The sequence below is a fragment of the Neophocaena asiaeorientalis genome, unplaced genomic scaffold, assembly GCF_003031525.2.
Source record: "Neophocaena asiaeorientalis asiaeorientalis breed wild unplaced genomic scaffold, Neophocaena_asiaeorientalis_V1.1 scaffold72, whole genome shotgun sequence".
NCBI lineage: Eukaryota > Metazoa > Chordata > Mammalia > Artiodactyla > Phocoenidae > Neophocaena > Neophocaena asiaeorientalis.
In genome coordinates, this window is record NW_020185336.1 from 11,130,503 (window position 1) to 11,150,931 (window position 20,429).

The following is a 20,429-nucleotide window of genomic DNA, read 5'->3' on the forward strand; positions in this document are numbered from 1 at the left end:
ATACATGTGGTTGCTTTTAGTGCCAGCCAGATAATCCAGGACAATCTCCTGTATCATGATCCTTAATCACATCTGCACTGTCCTTTTTTGCCATATAAGGTAACATTTACAGGTACCAAGGCTTAGGATGTGGATACGTTTGCGGGTCGTTTTTCAGCCTATTACAGCCTCAAATCTAGGCATTTTCATAGGAACAGTTTCATCTTCCAGGACGATTTTCCTTTATGTGGTTTCCCCAAAATTTTGAAGCTATTTCTGTGTTAACAGCAGGTCCTTGGGTAACTTGGAAAATTTTGTATGAATTTGTTTACCCATTCATTCTTTCAATAAGCATTTATTACTGTAGAAGGATTAAGAAAAGGAAATTAACTAATACTTGTTTGAAGAAAAGTTTACAGTTTGTTTTTGGAAATGAGTTGAATAAACACAATTGAATGAAAATAGGAGAGTTAAAAGAGAAACATGGAGATATGGTATATGAGTAAGTAAAAAACAAATGTGAAAAATTAAAGTATTGTGAGTTCAGCAAAAGGAAGTATAAATGTATATTGAAAATCAGAAAAAAACCAAATTATTATATGGAGGACGGTGAATTTTGAAGTGGAACTAGAACAATGTAAACTATGGAATTATGTAAACTAGAATTTATGTAGTTAGAAAAGTGGAGAAAGGTGATATCAGGTGGGTAAAAGAAAAGGCAAGGATATGATTTTTAAAAATGGATTTCAGTAACAATTTTTAAAATGTCTGTTCTGGCTATACTCAGTAGAGTTGATAGAGTTGAGAGTTTGTATGGGTGAGCAACAGGAGATAAAATTACAAGGGTAAGAAGGAGTCAGACTGTGTAGAGCTTTGACTAGTAAAGAATGTTAATTTTATCTTGTAATAACGGGGCTCTAAAGTTTTTTGTTTTTCCAGTTGGGAATGGTATTTTTAAAGGAGTTTTCATTATTGAATGAGGGTGGAGTAAAGACAGGCTGGAGCTCTGGTGAAACTATATTGAAACTATTGTGGTAACTCAAATATGAAGCAATCAAGGCCAAGATTTGGAAAGTAGAATTATTAATAAAAGAAAAGAAGGAATAGGGGAAAAGGACATGTAGAAAGAATCCACAAGGCTTAGTGCCTAGTTCGAGAAGGGCAGGGTGTGTGATAAGAGATAAAAGAAGAAAATGTAAAAAGATAGATGAATACAAAGATTGAAGAAAAAGGGCTTTTCATGAAAGATGAGTTAATTATAGACACACTGAATTTGAGGCTACACTTGGTCCTTCAAGTAGAAATGTGCATTAGTCAGTTTGAAGCAATGTGTGTAAGCCCAGGAATTGGTATGAGTTTTGAGCTTTAATTTCCTGGGAAAGTAGAATGAAAAGAATCAAGAATAAACAGAGTAGCATAGAAATAATGGTCTCACTGACTTGTGTATGTATCCCAAAGGTTTTTTTGATACTAGACTGATCCCATGATAGCAGGCCCTGCTGAGACTTACTTGGAAGGGAACTAACTTCTTGTATTGATGGACTTGATGAACAGATACCACATGACCCCCTGAAAAACCAGGTCAATGTGAAACGTATGTCTTTAGGTATTTTCTCCTACTAACATCATCTACTAACCTCATCTAGAGTATCTATTATAGGCTAGCATAACCAGGTTTTGTTGGATGAGTGATTGAGACAATTTACCATTCCATCCTCAGTATATTTTAGTCTCCTGGTAGGAGCATAAGCCAACCAAAGTCAAGAGAAGTTCTCCCAGCCAAGCATTCATGAGACTGAAAGGCTCTTGGAATAATCCCTATTTCTATAGAGGTTATAATAACTGCTCTCTTCTAGCTCTCATGTATCCAACTCATTTAAACATTTAATGAATGGTAAATGTTCTTTTTTTTCCCTCACAGGCCGTTGTGGGATTTTACTTTGTGAAATCCCTGGTGAATTTTAATTCCAGTGTGCAAGTTATTAAAAGGGGACCAAACTAGTGTAGAAATGGCTTATAAGTAATTATAAGATGTAAACTTTATGTATAAAGAGGTAAACTTTAAAATGAATACATATCTCTTGAATGAATATATCCATTACAATCTATGAGTATATTAGAATGTATTACTAAAATAATTTAGGAGAGGGTCTGTAATGAGGAGAGAAGGTATTTGTTTACTTTCAAAATTTGTACTGTACCTGTCATAAGGTTAGATTCTTCTTAAGTATAAATGATCACATTTTAGAGGAAGAGGAGACATTTGTATCAAAGTATAGATAATACCTAATGATCTCTTCTTTATCTTGACAGACAATGGGGTTTTAATAAATGGCTAGCATAAGCTTCCCTAAAGGCTTGCTACCTTGAAAAATGGCTGTGAATCATTTACTGCAATAAATTACATGGAATGTTTCCATGTGCTTACTAGCTCTCTCCAAATAAATGGCTACAGGGAGAAAGAGAAACATTATAAATGCATTTGCTAAAATGTGAGTGTTTTTCCATCACTTTATATTTTTGGCCTTTAGAAGGAATAAGTACAATATGTACAAAGGCTGCTTTTCTCCCTATTTTTGATTAAAGATATATTGCAGTTCAAAGGGAAATACCATTGGTTTAAAAAAAATTTTATATTGAAACATTATATATTATGTATATATTTACATTTTATCAAAGAAAAATGTTTATTTTATAAATAGTATATTAATCTAATTTGACCCACTTATATAAATTTATATATATTTTAAGTCAAATTTATATAAATTTTAAATAAAAATTAGTGTCAGTATTTGAGTAGATCTCGTATATGCCCAATGAGGCTAAGGCCTATTTACCATTGGCTCCTTTAAGATGATGTTAAATGTCATGTAAAAGCACCTCATTAGAAAAGAATGGTATTTTGACATCAAAAAGAGAAAACATAAAGACAAACATTGGGATTAACTGTTTAAAAGTCTGTATGTGAAAACACAATGTGAACAAAATGTCAAGTCAGAAAAATATCTGTAATGTGTATGACAGAAGATAATAATCTTAATAAAGTGTTTTTATAAGTGGTGAAGAGAATAAAGAACCACCTCAAACTCCAGTGAAAACATAAGCAAAAGCATGACTGAAATTCATAAAGTACTAATGCCAACTTTAAAAATGCTTATGTGCATTGATAATGTTAGAAATATGATTTAAAGTAAGATAAAATGTTTCTTCCATACTAAATTGGCTAAGATGAGAAACAAGAAAAATACAGTATCCAGTTAGGGTTGGCCACTGTGATCACAGTCCTGGGGAAGTGTGGCTGGGAATCAATACAGATGTAGTGAATATAAAACTGGTATGGAGTCAGGCAGATTTAGGTTCAAACTGGCTTTACCACCTCAATCACATTATTAATCTCAGGGTTTCCATTACACTCATGAGTAAAATCAGGATAATAACACCATGTACTTCATTGATTGTTGTAAAAACCAAAGAGGATAATGCATGTTAAATGTATATCATAGTACCTCTTCCTATTTTAGCTATTTGTCCTATTAAATTGGTGAAACATTAAAGAGGACAATTTGTCACTACATATTAAAAACCTTGAAATGTTGCATAACCTTTGATCTAGCAAACTCACTTGTAGACATTGTTTCTAAAGAAGTAAATATGGATGGAAGCTCACCAGATTTTAGCTACAAGGGTATTGATGAGCCTGGGGTATAACAATAAAAAGTCATAAATAACATTGTGTGTTAAACAGTACAGGACTGATGAAATAAATTATAGTTTGTCCATTAAAATATGCCCTGTTTAGGGTAAGAAGTTGTTAGCCAATAGGTAGCAGAAAAGAAGCTAAATTATTTGGGTTTTAAACAGTGAGCATGTCTTAAGTTTGTGAGTGGAGCAGTATTTGGCCAGTAGTGCAATTAGAACAGTATTAGTGAACTGTAGAGACAGGAACGTGCACAGAGCATGCAGGGAATAAAGAATTATCAAACATGTCTAGAGCACAGGAACTATAACATCAAGGGAGATTAAGCTGGAAAGCCAGATGGGGATGAAGTTATGAGGGGCTTTGACTATCATAACTAGGGAATTTGTACTTTATTTTTGGACAGAGAAGAATTGCTGGAGATTTTAATCTGATTTTAATTCTAATATGCCATGGAATTTCATATGCTTATGGAATTTCATAGGATATATGGAAATAATGAGTTGTTTTTTTGTTTTTTTACCATACAGGTGAAAGAAGTTGTAGGCTAGGACAAAGAGAGAGGTCCTGGTTTTAAAGGGACTTAGAGGTAGGAGTCAAGGGACATTATTTTCAGAGAAATAGGGGATTTGGTGGCCAATGAAATTTCAGAAGTGAAGTGTCTATGTCAGATTTTAATTTTGGATGGTTGTGTGAAAGGGAAGAAAATGAGTACAGTTTGGAAAGCTTTGATTTTGAGATGCCTGTAAAGAATCCCAATTATTAATTAGCAATAGATTCCAGAGCTCAGGAGAGAGGTTGGGGATGAAGATATAAATCTGAGTCATTAGTAATGTAGGGGACATGAAACTGCTTCCAGGAATCCACATCATCTTTTCAGAAGTATAAAGAAGACAATCCCATAACTTCTAGTAACACACTTTCTACCAGTAAATTGTTCTTTCTTTCACTTGTAGAAATTTATGTTCAAGTTTTAATCATATTCTTATTTTCATTCTTGTGTTTTCATTTCATGTGTTTAATGATCTTCATGGTATTACTTGCTAATGAAAAGAAAGCATTTCGAGAGCAGATAGGAATGGAGTATCAAATTTTGTCATTCTTTGAGGTAGAAGACTTTTATTAGTAAGGTTTTAAAGAGACCACCTCAAGATGATCAAGTGTTGAATTTAATAATAATTCTCCACTTGCTACCCTGTTTTTACAGTATTCCTGATACAAAAACATCCATGCATTCTTTCACCTATTTACTTGACTAATTTTTATTAGGTGCCTACAGTATCCCAAGCACTGTGCCAGGTGCTAGGAATGAGGAGAGAAGAGTATGCTGGATATTTGATTATCTAAATGTTTAAGAAAAATATTTCCAAGAACTACTGAAAAGTTTCTTTCTGATATCTCCAAAATTAAAAAAACCCAAACTGCAAAAATACCCTTGCAAGGAGAAATGGTTAAAGGTTTAATTGTCTAGAAATATAAAGTGCATTCTATTAGAAAGGTAACTGAGTAAAACATGCTTAAAAAATGAAACAGCATTGGGCTTCCCTGGTGGCGCAGTGGTTGAGAGTCCGCCTGCCGATGCAGGGGACATGGGTTCGTGCCCCCGTCCGGGAAGATCCCACATGCCGCGGAGCGGAAAAAACAGCATTAACATTTGTTTTGACTTTTGTGTAAAAGCAGGAGAAAGAAATTTAAATTTTAAAAAACAATATATTTATTTATTTATTTTTGGCTGCATTGGGTCTTTGTTGCTGTGCATGGGCTTTTCTCTAGTTGCGGAGAGCCGGGGCTACTCTTTGTTGTGGTGCATGGGCTTCTCATTGCGGTGGCTTCTCTTGTTGTGGAGCATGGGCTCTAGGCATGTGGGCTTCAGTAGTTGTGGCACATGGGCTCAGTAGCTGTGGCTTGCAGGCTGTAGAGCGCAGGCTCAGTAGTTGCTGTGCACGGCCTTAGTTACTCCGCGGCATGTGGGATCTTCCTGGACCAAGGCTCGAACCTGTGTCCCCTGCATTGGCAGGCAGAGCCTTAACCACTGTGCCACCAGGGAAGTCCGAGATTTGAATATTTTTAGGAGTTGGGGCTACTTCTAAAAATTCAAAACTAAATAACCATAAAAATAGATGCTGTTTCCATGGTAACATAAAAGAATAGCAATAAAAGACAGAGAAGGTAGCTCTCTCAATAATTTATTCATTCTCAATAAAATCCTAAGATCTGTTCTTTTTAAAAGTAAGTCAAAATTTTAAACATGTCCCTAGTATTAATCATGCTAGAAATATTCAGTTCCATCAAAAAGATATCATAATAGGGTTTTATGTGATGTTTTAAATTTTTCATAATATGTATTTGTTAGAATAACAGGAGAGGCAGTGCATTTTATTGAGCTTAACAATACCATGAAGTATCTTGTGCTTTTATCTTGCCTCTGGCACTAGCCACTGAATAAACATTTTATTTTTTACTTTTAGAAGTAAAAACAGAGATAGTTGAGAACACAAATGGAAATAATAAAGAGAATAATTAATAGCAATAGACCAAAATGTACTATTTAGTATATGCCATGCTAGTATTAGTTGTTTCATAAATTTTTACTAATCTTTAGAGAAAAAAATTGAGGGAAAACTTTTATGCATTTTATAGATAAAATACTGAAGCTCAAAAATACTAAGTAACTTATCATAAGTTACCCAATTAATCAGATCTGAATAGTCTTATAAAATGATGTTCTTGGGATTTCCCTGCTGGTGCCGTGGATAAAACTGCGCTCCCAATGCAGTGGGCCCGGGTTCCATCCCTGGTCGGGGAAGTAAATCCCACATGCATGCCACAACTAAGAGTTTCCATGCCACAACTAAGGGGCCCTGGAGCCATAACTAAGGAGCCCTGGAGCTGCAACTAAGACCTGGCTCAACCAAATAAATTAAATAAATATTAAAAAAAATGATGTTCTTTTATTCTCAACAGTTCAATTTCTCCATTTTTATTTGTTTAATTATGAAAGTAGTACATATATAAGGAAAAATATGGGGTAAAAAGTAAAATTTCCTATACCAGCTTAATCTTCTCTCCAGAAGTCATTTGTATTCCAAATAGATATGTATACATTTCTATTAAATTGTATAGCATTTAAATATATATATTACAGATGCTATATAGAGGAAAATGTTCACATACATTTTCCACAAATGAGATCATTCAAAATTCAAAGTAAGTTGTACTGTGCGTTATTTTTCCCTCTTTTCAATGTTTGATGACAGTACATTTAGACCTCTCAGTCATTTTGGTGGCTATGTAGTAATCTGAACTGTGGATACACCATGATTCATTTAAACATTCTCCTCTTGGTAAATATTTGTTTCCATTATTTGTGTTGTAAGAAAATGGGCTTCAATAAGCATCTTCAACATTTGTAGACACAAATAAGTATTCATATAGATGAAAAATTATTGGTTTTAATTTTATCTTATTAAGTAGATAACAGAGACATTAGAAAATATGTAGGTATGGGTTTTTTACTTACTGTTTATTTGTTCCCTTTATTTATGAATCCCTGAGATTGGTGTCTGTTTATACTTTTGGTTTCTATGATAATAACAGCATTTTTGGCAATGTCTACATAGTACTAAGGTATAAATACATTATTCTGACCATGAATTCTTTCATCTATTTACTTGACTAGTATTTATTAAGTGCCTATCATATTCTAAGTGCCACGTGCTGGGGAGGAAGAGAGGAGTAAGACATAGCCCCAGCCAACAGGAAGTTTACAGTAGAGTAGGATAGTTTATTTCTGGTTATTATTCATGTAAATGAATAATGTAATTTTAAACATTTATGATCTAGGTGTTCCATGTCATTTAGACAAATTTAAGTATATGACTGGTTATCCTTTTTAACAGTAACCTTGGCACCTTAATGATTCCATGAGGATAATTCACCTGAAGGATCTTCCTCCCTCATTTTCATCTGTATTAGAATCAGAGTGATGTTTCCCTTTTTGAATTCTGCAGGTAATCACTGTGCAGGTGATGAGCTGGATTTTTTCATAAGCTGTTGAAACACATTATGGGGGACACTTCTAAATGTCCACCCAATACCCATGGTAAATAAACTGTGAGGAGAAGCTGTGATGAGTTGAGGTGAGGTATTTAGTGTTTTTGTGCCATGAGGTGTCCAAGTAACACATTTCTGGCCAAAGAGACATACATGGAGATGTGTTGAGCCTTTAGGAAGGCATTTGCTTTGCCTAATAAAAGGACAGACATGGCTATTTCAACTCTTCTCTACCCCCACTTCTTCCTGCTTTGAATGTGGACATGATGTCTTGAGTTTCAGCAGCCCTCCTGTGATCAGCTGATGATAAAAGTTAACTTTAAGAAGAATGGAAAGATAGAAAGCTTCTGCTTTCTTGGTGGACTTATTGAGGACTGGAACAAATTATCAACAATTGACTACTTTCAGATTTCTTATTATGTGAAAAAATTAAACCCCTATATATTTAGTCCTCTGACAGCTTTTGCCATAGGACTGCATTGGGTTTTGGTAGTAGAAGCCTCTCACACTCGTGAATCAGTATAGTAAACTGGACCATTTTTGAATGCTGTCATTGTTCTGCCTATGTGGTTTTTTCCATCGTCTTCTTTCATATGGTCGTTTTCCCATGCTGCAACTTAGAAAGTTTGACTCAAATATTTTCTTGCTTAAATTCAAACTGTGTAACCCTAATTAACATTTTAATAATTAAGTTGTTTATTTGTTTGTTTGTTTGGTTTTAGGGAGAAACTTCATTTTAGTGTTCTCCATTGAATCATACAAAAGTCTGATTTGAAGTATGGTGCCAAAATTCAACAGGGCCATTTCCTTCTGGCTTTTTCTCTATGGATCCTTTTTTTTTTTTCTTTAAATTTTATATTAGAGTATAGTTGAGTTACAACGTTGTGTTAGTTTCAGGTGTACAGCAAAGTGATTCATTTATACACATACATACATCCATTCTTTTTCAGATTCTTTTCCCATATAGGTTATTACAGAATATTGAGTAGAGTACCCTGTGCTATACAGTAGGTCCTTGTTGATTATCTATTTTATATATAGTAGTGTGTATATGTTAATCTGAAACTCCTAATTTATTCCTCTGCCCCACATTCCCCATTTGGTAACCATAAGTTTGTTTTCGAAGTCTGTGAGACTGTTTTTGTTTTGTAAGTAAGTTCATTTGTGTCATTTTTTAGATTTCCTCACATTAGCGATATCATATGATATTTGTCTTTCTCTGACTCACTTCGCTTAGTATGATACTCTCTAGGTCCATCCATGTTGCTGCAAATGGCATTATTTCATTTTTTTTAAATGGCTGAGTAACATTCCATTGTATATATGTACCACATCTTTTTTTTCCATTCCTCTGTCCATGAACATTCAGGTTGCTTCCATGTTTGGGCTATTGTAAATAGTGCTGCAATGAACATTGGGGTGCATGTATCTTTTCAAATTATGGTTTTCTCTGGATATATGCCCAGAAGTGGGATTGCTGGACATATGGTAGTTCTATTTTTAGTTTTTAAAGAAACCTCCATACTGTTCTCCATAGTGGTTGTACCAATTTACATCCCCACCAACAGTGTAGGAGAGTTCCCTTTTCTCCACACCCTCTCCAGCATTTATTGCTTGTAGACTTTTTGATGATGGCCATTCTGACCAGTGTGAGGTGAAACCTCAGTGTAGTTTCGATTTGCATTTCTCTAATAATTAGTGATGTTGAGCATCTTCCAAAACTCTGTTGAATAAAAGTGGCAAGAGTGGACATTCTTTTCTTGTTCCTGATCTTAGGGGAAATGCTTTCAGCTTTTCACAGTTGAGAATAACGTTAGCTGTGGGTTTGTCATATATGACCTTTATTATGTTGAGGTAGGTTTCCTCTGTGCTGAGTTTCTGGAGAGTTTTTATCATAAATGGGTGTTGAATTTTGTCAAAAGCTTTTTCTGCATCTATCGAGATGATCATGTGGTTTTAATTCTTTAGTTTGTTGATGTGGTGTATCACACTGATTTGCAGATATTGAAGAATCCTTGCATCTGCTTCTGGGTCTCGCAACGGTAGTGGCATCCCGCACACTACCGGGGCAGCAGGGGCAGTGATTGGCGAATGCTCGCTGCTCATGCGTGCTCCCCAGATGGCAGGGGCAGTGAACAGTGCCCACTCCTGGGTCTCCCAAAAGCAGCTGCAGTCTGTGCACTCCCGGGACAGCATGGGCAGCGACTGGCACCTACTTGTGGGTCTCCTAGTGGCAGTGGTGGCTCACGCCCACTACCAGAGCTCATGTAGGTCGTGTCCTGTTGCCTAAGAGTGCATGCAGGGAAAGAAGCTCCAGTGGTGGTCCTACCCCTCTCCTTGCACGTTTCCCCAACAATGGCACCTTGTCTCTCTGGTGTGTCCAAGCTTCTTCTGAGTACACCCTTGGTTGCCACACTCGAGCCTCTTCAGGCTGTCTCTGCACAGCCAATCCTCTACCTAGATCTGACCTCTGAAGCCTGAGCTTCAGCACCCAGCCCCTGCCCATAGTGGTGGAAAAGCGTCTCAGGCTGGGGAGCACAGGGCGGAGGTGACCATCTGTGCAGGTCACCCTCCGTCTTGCCTTCCTCAAACTGGTTGCTGCACTCTCCTCCGAGGCTCTGAAGCTTCTCCTCCATCCTGGCTGATCTCCTCACCGTAGAGGGGACTTTCCGGGGTGCAGGAAAATTTCCTCCTTCGTAGTTCCCTCCCTGGGGTGCAGTTCCCATCCCAGTTCCTTTCTTTATTTTTTTCCCTTTTTCCTTTTGTCCTATCCAGTTATGGGGAGGTTTTCTTGCCCTTTCAGAAATCTGAGGTCTTTTGCCAGTGTTCAGTAGATGTTCTGTGCAAATCGTTCCGCTTATAGATGTATTTTTGATGTATTGGTGGGAGTAGGTGAGTTCCACGTCCTAGTCCTCTGCCATCTTGATCCCTAAGATCTCTCTATGAATTCTTGATACATTCAGCTGCATTACAGATATAACCATTATGTTGTGCTGATCAGAATAATTTTTGCTTCCTCAGTTCACTCTAAAGCATTAAACAACTCACTCCTGTGCTTCATCTTGACCCTTTTAGACAACTTGTGTACAGAGGAGCAGTTATCTCTAACTGTGCTTTGTTATAAGTTCCCACGAACTCCAAATTCGGCCTCTGAAAGTAGCCATGGCGGCAAGACTCACAGCCAAGTAGCCTCCACGTGGCCCACCTTGCCATGCCACTTTCCAGCGCTTACAGAGAGCACAAGAATCCTTGTTATAGTATAAGTTTCTGATAATTAATTGGACTGTCACACAGAAAGAGGTGTCCTAGAATTTCAGTCAAGTATAAATCTTGTTTAAAGACTACATTTTTACCTGGTCCAAAGGGTGTCTTCAGATAGCCAAATCAAAGTTGTAACAGATGTGCTTATCTGTGTATGCACTTTAAAATTTTATTAAACCACCAAAAGTCACAGAAAATATGACATATGTAAACATTTGAAAAAGAAATTTAGGATAATCACCATCGGGAAAACATCATAGTTACTGAGTGATTATATGATTCAGTTAACAACAGAATAAAATGTAGCCCTCATTTTCTCATACATGGTAATATGAGTCTCAAACATCTGGCCTCATTCACCATACGCTCATTGAAGGTGTTGCTCTTTTTATTAAATTCTTCAGTGCTTTCTTACAATACTTGGGATAATAACATAGGCAAATTAATTCTTGATTAGAATGCCCATTAATTTACTAAACTAAGCCATAGTCTACCTGAATAGTTTACACAACATTTTCCCCCCCAAATATGAAGCTGATAAAAAAAGGGAGAGTTTACCTGATTTCCTCCCATACCATGGCAGTTGAATATACCCACTTTTTCATTTTCCTTGCGGCCCATGTTGTCTAAACATTGATTTGTTTCAACATTTCTTATCTAAAGGAAACACACAAAAATGTAAGTCAGAAGGTCTTTCTGATATTTTCAAATTGCAAATTGGTAACAAAATAATATGAGTTTGTAAGGAAATTTCTCCAAGGAGAACACATTGCTTTAAATTTTTATTTTTCTATGTCCATTCTGAGATCTGTATAAGATTCTAAACTCTCGTTCAAGTAAACTTGAATAGCATGAGCATTGTCATTAGCATCCAATCAAGAGGCACTCTTTGTTTATAGCATAGTATCAGAAAAGAAGAAAACCTCTACATAGTATAAATTAGGAATTCTTCCCAAAATCCTTTTAAAATTAGGACAGTTTCCAAATTCCACTCAGATAACTATAGTGTATTCGTGATGTCCTATAGAGAAAGGAATAGAAACAAATTGGTCAAATATTCAAATTTATGTATTTTTAGTTGCTTCATTACTAGATGCTCCATTCTGTACATTTATAAAGATTAATTACACTGTTTATTTCTTTAACTAAAATATACACATCTTTTTTCATTCCCAGTGCCAAACTTAGTGGAAAGCAGCTGACCCTAAGAAAGACTATTACAAGGCTAAATGGTGATTTCACATGAAAATTCTTCAAAACCAAGATTAAATTGCCAACTGTAAACATAAGATTCATGGTTTACACTCAAACACTGCATTAGTCCCATAGTTAACATAACATTAATACATATTTGCGCCAGATGCAATTACAAAAGCCATTTATTGAGTTTAAAGATGCCCAGATTACTAAATCAAGCACAAGTGAATGTAAAAAAGAAGAGAAACCTTTCTGGTAGATGCAATGTTTTAGAATTTTTTCCTTAGTCTTACCTCCAAGTAGTATGTTTTGTACTTGTCCACTCTGCTTCTGAAAAGTTCTTACCTCTGACTCTTATTTGGACACATATTACTGTTCACTCACACATTACTTGGATATATTTATTTATAATAGTTATCTATGCTTTAGGTACATGTTTCTCCCTACTGGCAAATAGGTACATGTTTCTCCCTACTGGCAAATAGGTACATGTTTCTCCCTACTGGCAAATGAATATGATTAGAAACTTCTATAGAGGCTGGAGTAGGTTTATACAATTCAACTTTTTTGTACGGTACAGAACCCTATGGTCAGGTAATGGTTCCCAGAGTTAGGAAAAGTATTGTCATTTGCAGTAAACTCCAGTCAGCAATTGAAATTAGTGGGGAGTAGAATTCACACTTGGTAAGGTGTTGGGCAGAACTGAACACTGTGGTCAAGCCCTGTTCCAATGATTAGAGTGAGGCAAGAGTGGAAACAGAGAAACAAATAAGGAGACTATTGAGTCATGCCAGCAAGAGATGATGGTTACTTCGAATAATAGGATAACAGTGGAGGTGGGGAGGTCAAATTTAGGATGTTTTTAAGGTAGAGCCAGTAGGACTTGCAATTGAATTGGAAATGAGCTAGGAGAGAAAAAAAAGGCATCAAGAAGCATTACAAGGTTTTGGCCTGAGCAAATAGGTAGATGATGTTTCCATTTACTGGGAACAACATTCTGAGTTCTTAACATTGATAACTGTATCTGTGGTCTTTATGCTTGAAAATCCATTTTGTGGATCTGAAATCCTTGGCTTACAATATATTTCCTTGAGTATCTTTAAAATGTTACTCTATTCACTTCCAGCATAAATAGTTGCTTTTGAAAAGTCTGATCATAGTCTGATTTTCTTTCCCTTATTCTTACAAATGTCTGTTTGCCTGAATGCCAAACTAAGTCCAGTAGGTTTACCACAACATATCTTAAAATTCATTCTGTATCATTTGCCCAGGTATATGGTGTTCTGTTTCAATATATAGTTTCAAATTTGTTGAACAATATTGTATTATATATAATTGAATTATATATAATTCAATAAATATTTAGTTATAATTTTTAGTGTTTATTTTGTTTCATTGCTTTTTCTCATTAGGAAATTCTATTATTTTGGACCTTCTTCTCTATATGTCATTTTCTATTCAATAGTTTTGTCTTTTATTTCTTTTTTATTTTTAAAAGTTTCCTCCTTTCCCCCCTCTAAAACTCTGTGGCATTTTCTCCTGGGATTATTGACTCATCTATTCTTTAAGTTTATCCTTCATTTCTGAAATGATTCATTCCTTAATTTCTAGTTCTTTCCTGCATTTCAGGCCCTCATTTCAGAGGTTTTTCTAAATTTGATTTATATTGTTCTTTTACTTATTTTATCATTATAAAATTTCTCTTGACTTGTTTTGAAATATTAGTTTACAATTTTCCTCTGTCTTATAAGCATAAAGTTTTGGTGTGCTTTCATTTTTTGTAGAGCTATCATTTTACTATTTATTATCTTTATTCTTATGGTAGTGATCCTTTCCTATTCTTTTCCTTTTTTTTTTCCTTTCAGGAAACAAATTCTCTGGATATTTTAAGCGGGAGAATTTGATTAGGAAGTAATTTTTCCTTCTTCCTCCCTCCCTCCCTTTCTCCCTTTCTCTCTGTCTCTTTCTTTCTTTCCCTTTTTCTGTCTCTCCCTCCCTTCCTTCCTGATGGGGGGAATCACTTGACATCTTTAAACTATTCTGGTGCTTGGTATCTATGCCCAGATGATTCTCATTTAATTGGTATAGTGTGTAACCTGTCCATCAGGTGTTCTAAAGTCTCCCCAGGTGATTAAAATGTGCAAAGTTTGGCAAACACCATTCTGGAGGAAGGTATAGCATGTCTTGATATTGAATGATGACATTACAGTTACTTTTCCTTTTTTGAGTAACAACTTTTTCAGTGGTTTCCACCTGGGCTGCCCTGTAGACTCACCTGGGAAGCTTTTAGAATGTATGAAGAATGCTTCACCTTCATAGATTCTGATTCAGATGGTCTAGAGTAGGACCAGAATACAGTTAAAAGCTCCCCAGATAATTCAAATGTGTAATCAGGGCTGAAACTCCCCTTATCAGGAAAACACAACAGAGTAGTTGGTAACTAGAAGCCTGTTAATTTTGTGAATCATTTTGAAAACTCTGAGTGCTGGTGGAAAGGTAAGGAGGTTTTCATAGCAAAGCTGATTTCCCAGCTACCCATTGGGTATGTTTAAGAATAAATGTTTCCAGCTGTACCTACAGGAAATGTTTATACTGGAGACTATTTCTAACTTCACAAATCTAGATCTGTTCCTGTATTTTTTTTGAAGAGTTGAAAAAAATTGCCTTCTGTTTTTTGAGGTCTCTTGGTTCTGTTCAACTCTGCCATTTTTAAAAATGTTTACTGGACATATACACACTAACAAACGTAGTAAGGTAGATAGCTAGTGGGAAGCAGCTGCATGGCACAGGGATATTAGCTCGGTGCTTTGTGACAGCCTGGAGGGGTCGGATAGGGAGAGTGGGAGGGAGGGAGACGCAAGAGGGAAGACATATGGGAACATATGTATAACTGATTCACTTTGTTATAAAGCAGAAACTAACACACCATTGTAAAGCAATTATACCCCAATAAAGATGTTAAAAAAAATGTTTACTGAAGTATAGTTTATTTACAATGGTGTGTTAGTTTCAGGTGTACAGCAAAGTGATCCAGTTATATATATATATTATATATTATATATATATATATTATATATATATTCTTTTTCAGATTCTTTCCCATATAAGTTATTACAGAGCATTGAGTAGAGTTCCCTGTGCAGTACAGTAGGTCCTTGTTGATTATCTATTTTATATATAGTAGTGTGTATATGTTAATCACAAACTCATAATTTATCCTTCCCCCCACATTTCCACTTTGGTAACCATAAGTTTGTTTTCGAAGTCTGTGAGACTGTTTCTGTTTTGTAAATAAGTTCATTTGTATCATTTTTTAGGATCCACATATAAGTGATATCATATGACATTTGTCTTTGTCTGACTTACCTCACTTAGTATGGTAATCTCTAGGTCCGTTCATGTTGCTGCAAATGGCATTATTTCATTCTTTTTTATGGCTGAGTAATATTCCACTGCATATATCAATATATACCACATCTTTTTTTATTCATTCCTCTGTTGATGGACATTCAGGTTGCTTCCATGTCTTAGCTATTGTAAATAGTGCTGCAATGAGCATGTTTGTTTTTGAATTATGGTTTTCTCCATATATGTGTCCAGGAGTGGGATGGCTGGACATATGGTAGTTCTTTTTAGTTTTTAAAGAAACCTTCATACTGTTCTCCATAGTGGTTATACCAATTAACATACCCACTAACAGTGTAGGAGAGTTCCCTTTGTCTCTACACCCTCTCTAGCATTTATTGCTTGTAGACTTTTTGATGATGTACATTCTGACCAGTGTGAGGTGAAACCTCACTGTAGTTTTGATTTGCATTTCTCTCATAATTAGTGACATTGAGCATCTTTTCATGTCCTTATTGGCTATCTATATGTCTTCTTTGGAGTAATGTCTATTTAGAGCTTCTGCCCATTTTTTGATTGGGTTGTTTGTTTGAGATTGAGCTGCATGAGCTTCTTGTATATTTTGGAGACTAATCCCTCTCCGTTGCATTGTTTGCAAATATTTTCTTCCATTCTGTGGGTTGTCGTTTTGTTTTGTTTATGGTTTCCTTGCTGTGCAAAACTTTTAAGTTTAATTAGGTCCCATTTGTTTATTTATTTTTTTCATTACTCTAGAAGGTGGATCAAAAAAGATACTGCTACAGTTTTATGTCAGAGCGTTCTACCTATGTTTTCCTCTAAGAGTTTTATTGTATCTGGTCTTACATTTAGATATTTAAACCAGTTTGAGTTTATTTTTGTGTATGGTGTTAGGGAATGTTTCATTCATTTATATGTAATTGGCCAGTTTTCCCAGCACCATTTGTGGAGAGACTCTTTTCTTCATTGTTTATTCTTGCTTCCTTTGTCATAGATTAATTGACCACACATGTGTGGCTTTATTTCTGGGCTTTCTATCTTGTTCCATTTATCTATATTTCTGTGTTTATGCCAGTACCACACTTTTGATGACTGTAGCTTTGTAGTATAGTCTGAAGTCAGGGAGTCTGATTTTCTCTCTCAGAATTGCTTTGGCTATTCGGGGTCTTTTGTGTTAACATACAAATTTAAAAAAATTAAGTTCTAGTTCTATGAAAAATGCCATTGGTAATTTGATAGGAATTCACTTAATCTGTAAATTGCCTTGGGTAGTGTAGTTATTTTGACAATATTGATTCTTCCAATCCAAAAACGTGGTATATCTTTACATCCCTTGGTGTCATCTTTGATTTCTTTCGTCAGCATCTTATACTTTTCCAAGTACAGGTCTTTTGTCTCCCTAGGTAGGTTTGTTCCTGGGTATTTTTTTCTTTTTGATGCAATGGTAAATGGGATCTTTCCTTAATTTATCTTTCTGATCTTTCGTTGTTAGTATATAGGAATGCAAGAGATTTCTGTGTATTCATTTTGTATCCTGCAACTTTACCGAATTTATTGATGAGCTCTAGTAGTTTATTGGTAGCTCTTTAGGATTTTCTATGTATAGTATCATGTCATCTGCAAACAGTAATAGTTTTGCTTCTTCTTTTCCAATTTGGATTCCTTTTATTTCTTTTTCTTCTCTGATTAACGTGGTTAGGACTTCTAAAATTGTGTTGAATAAAAGTGGCGAGACCATACATCTGTGTTTTGTTCCTGATCCTAGAGAAAATGCTTTCAGCTTTTCAGTTGAGAATGATGATAGCTATGGGTTTGTCATATATGGCCTGTGTTCCCCCTATGCTTGCTTCTGGAGAGTTTTTTAAATCATAAATGGGTGTTGAATTGTGTCAAAAGCTTTTTCTGCATCTACTGAGATGATCATATGGTTTTTATTCTTCAGTTTGTTAATATGGTGTATCACATTGATTGATTTGTGTATATTGAAGAATCCTTGCATACCTGGGATAAATCCCACTTGAACATGGTGTATGATCCTTTTAATGTATTGTTGGATTAGGTTTGCTAGTATTTTGTTGTGGATTTTTTGCATCTACATTCATCGGTGATACTAGCCTATAATTTTCTTTTTTTGTGATTGTCTGGTTTTGGTATCAGGGTGATGGTGGCCTCAAAGAATGAGTTTGGGAGTGTTCCTTCCTCTGCAGTTTTTTTGGAATAGTTTCAGAAAGATAGATGTTAGCTTTTCTTTAAATGTTTGATAGAATTTGCCTGTGAAGCCATCTGGTCTTGGACTTTGTTTTTTGGGAGTTTTTTCATCACAGCTTCAATTTCAGTACTTGTGATTGGTCTGTTCATATTTTCTATTTCTTCCTGGTTCAGTCTTGTAAGGTTTCACCTTTCTAAGCGTTTTTCCATTTCTTCTATGTTTTTCATTTTATTGGCCTGTAGCTGCTTGTAGTAGTCTATTATGATCCTGTGTATTTCTGTGGTGTCTGTTGTAATTTCTCCTTTTCCATTTCTAATTTTTACTGATTTGGCCCTCTCTCTCATTTTATTTTATTTTTTTCTTGATGAGTCTGGCTAAAAGTTTATCAATTTTATCTTTTCAAAGAACCAGCTTTTAGTTTCACTGATCTTTGCTATTATTTTCTTCATCTCAGTTTCACTTATTTCTGCTCTGATTTTTCTGACTTCTTTCCTTCTACTAAGTTTGGGTTTTGTTTGCTCTTCTTTCTAGTTGCTTTATGTGTAAGGTTAGGTTGTTTATTTGCAGTTTTTCATGTTTCCTGAGGTAAGAATCCACTGCTATAAACTTCCCTCTTAGAACTGCATTTGCTGCATCCCATAGGTTTTGGATCGTTGTCTTTTCATTGGCATTTGTCTCTAGGTACTTTTTGATTTCTTCAGCAATCCATTGGTTGCTTAGCAGCATATTATTTAACCTCACATGTTTGTGTTTTTTACAGTTTTTTTCTTGTGTTCAGTTTCTAATCTCATAGTGTTGTGGCTGGAAAAGATGCTTTATATGATTTCAATTTTCTTTAATTTACCAGGGTTTTCTTTGTTGCCCAGCATGTTCTCTAACCTGGAGAATGTTCTGTGTGCAGTTGAGAAGAACTGTGTTCTGCCACTTTGGGGTGGAATGTCCTATAAATATCAAGCCCATCTGGTCTATTGTTGTGTGTGTCATTTAAAGCTTGTGTTTCCTTGTTTATTTTCTGTCTGGATGATCTGTCCATTGGTGTAAGCGGGGTGTTAAAGTCCCCCAGTATTCTTGTGTTACTGTTATGGCTGTTAGCATTTGCCTTATGTATTGAGGTGTTCCTATGTTGGGTGCATAAATATTTATAATTGTTATATCTTCTTCTTGGATTGATCCCTCAATCATTGTGTAGTATCCTTCTTTGTCTCTTCTAACAGTCTTTATTTTAAAGTGTTTTGTCTGATATGAGTGTTGTTGCTTACTCCAGCTTTTTTTTAATTTCCATTTGCATGGAATACCTTTTTGCATCCTGTCACTTTCAGTGTGTATGTGTCCCTACCTCTGAAGTGGGTCTTTTGTAGACAGCTTATATACGGGTCTTGTTTTTGTATCCATTCAGCCAGTGTACATCTTTTGGTTGGAGCATTTAATCCATTTACATTTAATGTAATTATCAATATGTATGTTCTTCTTGCCATTTAGTTAATTGTTTTAGATTTCTTTTGGTAGGTCTTTTTCTTCCCTTCCTCTTTTATTGTCTTCTCTTGTGATTTGATGACTTCTAGTGTTGTGTTTGTATTCCTTTTTCTTCTTTGTGTGTATATCTATTATAGATTTTTGGTTTGCAGTTACATGAGGTTTTGATATAGCAGTCTATATATATATATACACACAAGATTGTTTTAAGTTGCTGTTCTCTTAATTTCAAATGTGTTTCCAATATCCTGCATTTGTATTCTCCTGTTCTCACGATTGCTGGTTTTGATATCATTTGTGTGTGGATGGTTTCCTATGTTTACTAAATGTTTGCCTTTACCAGTGAGCTTTCCCATTCCTAATTTTCTTCTTTAGAGTTGTGGCTTTTTCTTTTTCACCTAGAGAAGTTCCTTTAGCATTTGTTGTAAAGCTGGTTTGGTGGTGCTGAATTCTCTCTTATTTGCTTGTCTGTAAAGTTTTTGTTTTCTCTGTCGGATCTGAATGAAAGCCTTGCTGGGTAGAATATTCTTAGTTGTAGGTTTTTTCCTTTTATCACTTTAAATATATTTAAAGTGACACTCCCTTCTGGCCTGTAGAGTTTATGTTGAAAAATCAGCTGATAACCTTATAGGGATTCCCATGCATGTTACTTGCTGCTTTTCCTTTGTTGCTTTTAATATTTTTTCTTTGTCTTTAATTTTTGTAAGATTGATTAATATGTGTCTTGGCATGTTCCTCCTTGGGTTTATCCTGTATGGAACTCTGCGCTTCCTGGAGTTGAGTGAGTGTTTCCTTTTCCATGTTACGGAGGGTTTTGGCTATAATCTCTTCAAATATATTGTCAGGCCCTTTCTATGTCTCTTCTCATCCTGGGACCCCTATAATGCAAATGTTGGTGTGTTTAATGTTGTCCCAGAGGTCTCTGAGACTGTCCTCTTTTCTTTTCATTCTTTTCTCGTTGTTTTGTTCTACAGCAGTGATTTCTACCATTTCTATCTTCCAGGTCACTTATCAGTTATTATGCCTCAGTTATTCTGCTACTGATTCTTTCTAGTGTATTTTTCATTTCAGTTATTGTATTGTTCAACTCTGTTTGTTCTTTATCTCTTTGTTAAACTGTTTTTGTATCTTCTCGGTTTGTGCCTCCATTCTTTTTCCAAGATCTTGGATCATCTTTACCATCATTACTCTGAATTA

The 20,429-nt window shown here is 35.4% G+C and overlaps 1 protein-coding gene across 2 annotated transcripts in view; it reads right to left on the reverse strand.

Annotated features, from left to right (window-relative positions):
- GALNT13 (polypeptide N-acetylgalactosaminyltransferase 13) overlaps window positions 1-20,429 on the reverse strand; it is a 552,783-nt gene that overhangs the window by 35,399 nt on the left and 496,955 nt on the right. For both annotated transcript variants that reach the window (XM_024735936.1, XM_024735937.1), the window contains one exon: window positions 11,549-11,647. In XM_024735936.1, coding sequence (XP_024591704.1) covers window positions 11,549-11,647 — 99 coding nt within the window. The remainder of the gene's footprint in view (window positions 1-11,548; window positions 11,648-20,429) is intronic.